This window comes from Charadrius vociferus, unplaced genomic scaffold, assembly GCF_000708025.1.
Source record: "Charadrius vociferus isolate BGI_N301 unplaced genomic scaffold, ASM70802v2 scaffold119, whole genome shotgun sequence".
Taxonomy (NCBI): Eukaryota; Metazoa; Chordata; class Aves; order Charadriiformes; family Charadriidae; genus Charadrius; species Charadrius vociferus.
The window spans coordinates 1,154,640-1,158,389 of record NW_009650170.1 but is presented as its reverse complement, the minus strand read 5'-3'; the positions used below and the strand labels follow the sequence as shown (position 1 = coordinate 1,158,389).

At 58.9% G+C, this 3,750-nt stretch overlaps 2 protein-coding genes across 2 annotated transcripts in view; one reads left to right on the top strand and one right to left on the bottom strand.

Annotated features, from left to right (window-relative positions):
- The window catches only part of IMPDH2 (IMP (inosine 5'-monophosphate) dehydrogenase 2), a 12,865-nt gene extending 11,812 nt beyond the window's left edge, over positions 1–1,053 (top strand). The window contains exons 11-12 of the mRNA XM_009892545.1: positions 372–457; positions 798–1,053. Coding sequence (XP_009890847.1) covers positions 372–457; positions 798–819 — 108 coding nt within the window. The 3' untranslated portion in view covers positions 820–1,053. The remainder of the gene's footprint in view (positions 1–371; positions 458–797) is intronic.
- A 1,889-nt stretch (positions 1,054–2,942) lies between these two features.
- NDUFAF3 (NADH dehydrogenase (ubiquinone) complex I, assembly factor 3) lies at positions 2,943–3,749 on the bottom strand (the record flags this gene model as incomplete). Its single annotated transcript, XM_009892544.1, has 3 exons — positions 2,943–3,038; positions 3,229–3,329; positions 3,683–3,749. Coding segments are annotated over 3 exons (264 nt in total), but the record flags the coding sequence as incomplete, so codon positions are not given.
- Position 3,750: the final 1 nt, after the last annotated feature.

Here is a 3,750-nt window from a genome sequence, read left to right as displayed (position 1 = left end):
CAAGTCCGGTGAGTGCTTCCCCTCACTTGTGTTCTGGTTAGGGCACAGTGCTGTCATTTGGGGTCCCTGGGCAAGCCGTACCCATGCTGTGGTGTGTTCTGCATGGTCTAACCTCGCTGTCGCCCTCTTCCCTCATCTCCAGTGGGCACTGTGTCATAGATTTGCCAGCTCCAGGGATGCAGGAACGTGGTCTCTTGTGGCATATTCAGCTGGCAGGGCTTGAAATGTTGGGGTTACCTTACTCTGCCTGGCTCTTAGGAACACAGCAAAGACCGTTCTGGAACCAGTGTCCCTTGTCCCAGCTGCTCCAGCTGCTGGAGTGGTGTCTTCCCTGGACTCTGGCTGACTTGTGATGTGTGTCCTTCCCCCTCAGAGCCATGATGTATTCGGGAGAGCTGAAGTTTGAGAAGAGGACGACATCTGCCCAGGTGGAAGGAGGAGTGCATGGGCTCCACTCGTAAGTGCTGCCAGCAGGACCCCTGTCTCCCTGGGGTGGGTGTTGAGGGGGAGTTAAGTGCTGCCGTCCTGTGCCTCAGCTGCCGTGCTGCTGGCTTGGCACGCTGCTGCCTTCACCTGCCACTACGCAGCTGAGCTGAGCCCCAGCCTGTCGTCTGTCCTGGTCCAGCGCTCCTCTTGCAGTGGGACACGAGCAGACACACTGCTCACTTCCAGCGTGCCGGGGCTTTTCCCCACTGTGGGCTGCCAGGCCAGGAGCCATTCCTGACTGCGCCTTTGGTCCTTGCCCTGGGTGAGGTGGGTCAGTAAAAGGGCTCTCCGGTTTGCTGCTCCCCTCACAGGTATGAGAAGCGCCTCTTCTGAAGGAGGTCTGTCAGTGTCTGTCATCTTGCCATTCAGCCCTGCGCCACCCTGTGCGGGAGCTGCTCTTGCTGCAGAAGTGCCATTACTCTGTGGGCTGCCTGGAGCTCCCTGTGTCCCTTGGCTGCTTCATCACTACCCAAGAGGGTCCACCTGCCACCCAGAAGTGATCCTGGGCTGGCACCTGGAGCCTTCAACGCGTTGGCCGTGTTTTACAATAAAAGAGGAAAAGATGTGCAATTGGTGTCAGCCCGGAGCCCCTCTTCCTTCTGTACTACCCGTGTTCTTTGCTTCTTGGGCCCAGAAGGGACACTGCGTGTGAGGGGGAACGGGGAGGGGACAGCTCATTGACAGGGCTGAGCGGATAATGCAGTGTGGGGTGTTCAAAAAACCTTCCTGAGAGCAGAAAACAAGTGGCTACTGGGCAAGAAAGCAAATGGATTTTACAGGGCCATTAGCTACTGCTGGGAGCTGCCCAACCCAGCAGCAGCTGTCAGGCTGTGCCTGGTCCAGCTGGGGCAATAATCATGGAGGTGCGCTGTGTGTGTGTGTGTGTGTGTGTGTGCAGACCCAACCAGACACACACTCCCATGCCCCTGGAAATGCGCTGCAGCTGCTTACACACACCGGGACTGTATCTTCCCATGCTTGGGCCTCACCAATCCGCCTTTCTCCTTCTCTTTATTTCTTCTCCTCAACATCTGACACTGTCCCCCACAACCCCCAGGTGCACATCCCCACATCGCCCCAGCAGCTGCACCCCCTTGGCCTGGTGGGTGGTACACATCACGTGTGGGTGTCATGTACTGTTTGCCAGACTGTGTGGGCAATGAACTTGGAAGGGCATGGCTAAGAACTCACAGGCTTATAGAGGCACCGGGTTTTGTATTTCTGTGCTCCTGACCCAGTGCAAACCTCCCCTGCATGGCCAGGTTACCTCTGCTTGCAGCACGAGGTGCCAAAGGTATTTTACATGTGTATTTGTGTATCACACCCCCCACCCCCAATACATGCAAACATCACTCATGCTGAAGAGCGCATGTACCATCAGCGTTTTGTGTCTCTAATGGTGACTGGGGAAAAAAAAAAAATCACTCTGCAGCACAGCACTGTCAAATTAGATTTACACATGCTAAAACCAGAGCCTTGAATGACAATATAACTGGGTCAGTGTTTAACATTCATTAACACAGCTGGCTCATTACACAATGCGAGCCCAAGGCCTGGCTCAGGGCTGGGGACTGCAGCCACATATCCCTGCCTCAGGCCCATGGAGGTGGCAGGGTTTGCAGCGCAAAGCTGCAATTCGGTACCCACACCCCCTACCCCAGTGCCAGGGGTGGTCTGCATGACCATGAGCCAGTGCAAGGTGGGGGGGACAGGACAGTGACCCTCTCCGTGTCCCCTGCTTGAGCTCTGAGCCTGCAGGGAAATGGGGTGCAGTTCAAGGCGTGACAAGGGACACAGGTTCTGGAGGGTACAAAATCCTGCAGGAGAGCCCGGGGCAGGCCAGTGCCAGCTGGGACACACCAGTCGCTGGTGCCGGCTGTGCCCAGGGAGTTGCTGGCAGGTGGCACCCCTGGCACCACGCAGACTGCCCCGCTGCCCCCCACCCCACCAGCCTGACCAGCACCACAGTGGTGGCAAGCACGCACCCCATCGGTGTTACAGCCTCACTCTGCCATGCATTAACCACCACGCAATTGCTTTGTACTTCCAATTTACATATATTTCCCTTGTGGAGCTCCAAACGTGAGCAGGGGCGTGCAGCTCACCTCATCAACCTCTGCCCTGCCTCAAGGCAACGGCTTCTTACTGCCAAGGCACAGGGCACCACCTTGGCAGAACAGCACGGCTGCAGGTGCGGTGCTGCCAGCAATTGCTTATGCCTCATGCCATGCCCCGCAGCCCTCAGCCCGGACTGGGCAAGGAGGCTGAGAAGCCAGGGACTTTGGGGCAGAGACAAGCCTCCACATTTCACAACACCCTCCTGTGTGCAGAGCCACCACCCAGCCACAGCTGGTCTCCATTAGTCCGAAGCATTTCTCCACCTGGAAGGGTGATGCTCGGAGGCTTCTGGCAGGCAAGAGAAGAGCTGCTCAGCCCGCAGCCACCGCAGGCAGCACCTACACCCCTGTGTAGGTGCCCCGTGGAGGGATGAGCCCAGCAGCTGCCAAGCGCTTTTCACTTGTTAGGAAATTGAAGGTTGCACACGCATTTGGCTGTGAAATAGAAAAGGGAGGGAGTGAAGCCCCAGTCCTCCAGCAGGAGATACAGCCCTTCCCCATGGGGTACAAGATCCCCTCCTTCTGGCCAGTCCCCAGGCAGGCAGAGCCTTGGGGTGCAGGCAGGGGCTCCCAGTGCCACCACTCCCCCTGCACTGGGGTGCTGCCTGTGCACACCCCTCCTCACCGTGTCCTGCACCTCCACAGCAATCCCGCACTCCCGCATCTGCTTCAGTATGGTGGGGTGGAGCCGCTCCACCCTGTCTCCTGTGCCCAGCACCAGGATCTCTGCAACCAGGACACGACCACCGGTAAGGGTGAGCAGGGCCGTGCTCGGGCTGCCTCAGCCCAGACCTGCCTTCCCTGCAGGGACCAACAGCTCTCCCACCGTGGCCCAAATAAGGGTGGAGCCTGCCCTGCTGTGCCCCTCCTGCCCTGCTGTGCCCCTCCAGCTGCTAATGCAGAGCAGAAGGATGCCAGAGAGCAGCTCCTTCCCCGAAAGTGCCGTCAGGGTGCTGCAGGGTGGGCTGGGGCAGAGCTGTGCTGGCTCCAAGGGGCAGCCGGGCCCCAGCAGCCTGGCAGAGCTCAGGCGGCAGCTCAAGCGGGCTGTGGCAGCGCAGGGCCCCGGCCGCTCCACGTACCTATTTGGGGCTCCAGCAGCCGAAACAGCGATAGACTCTCATGCGAGATGTCCCTGTAGGCGCCACCC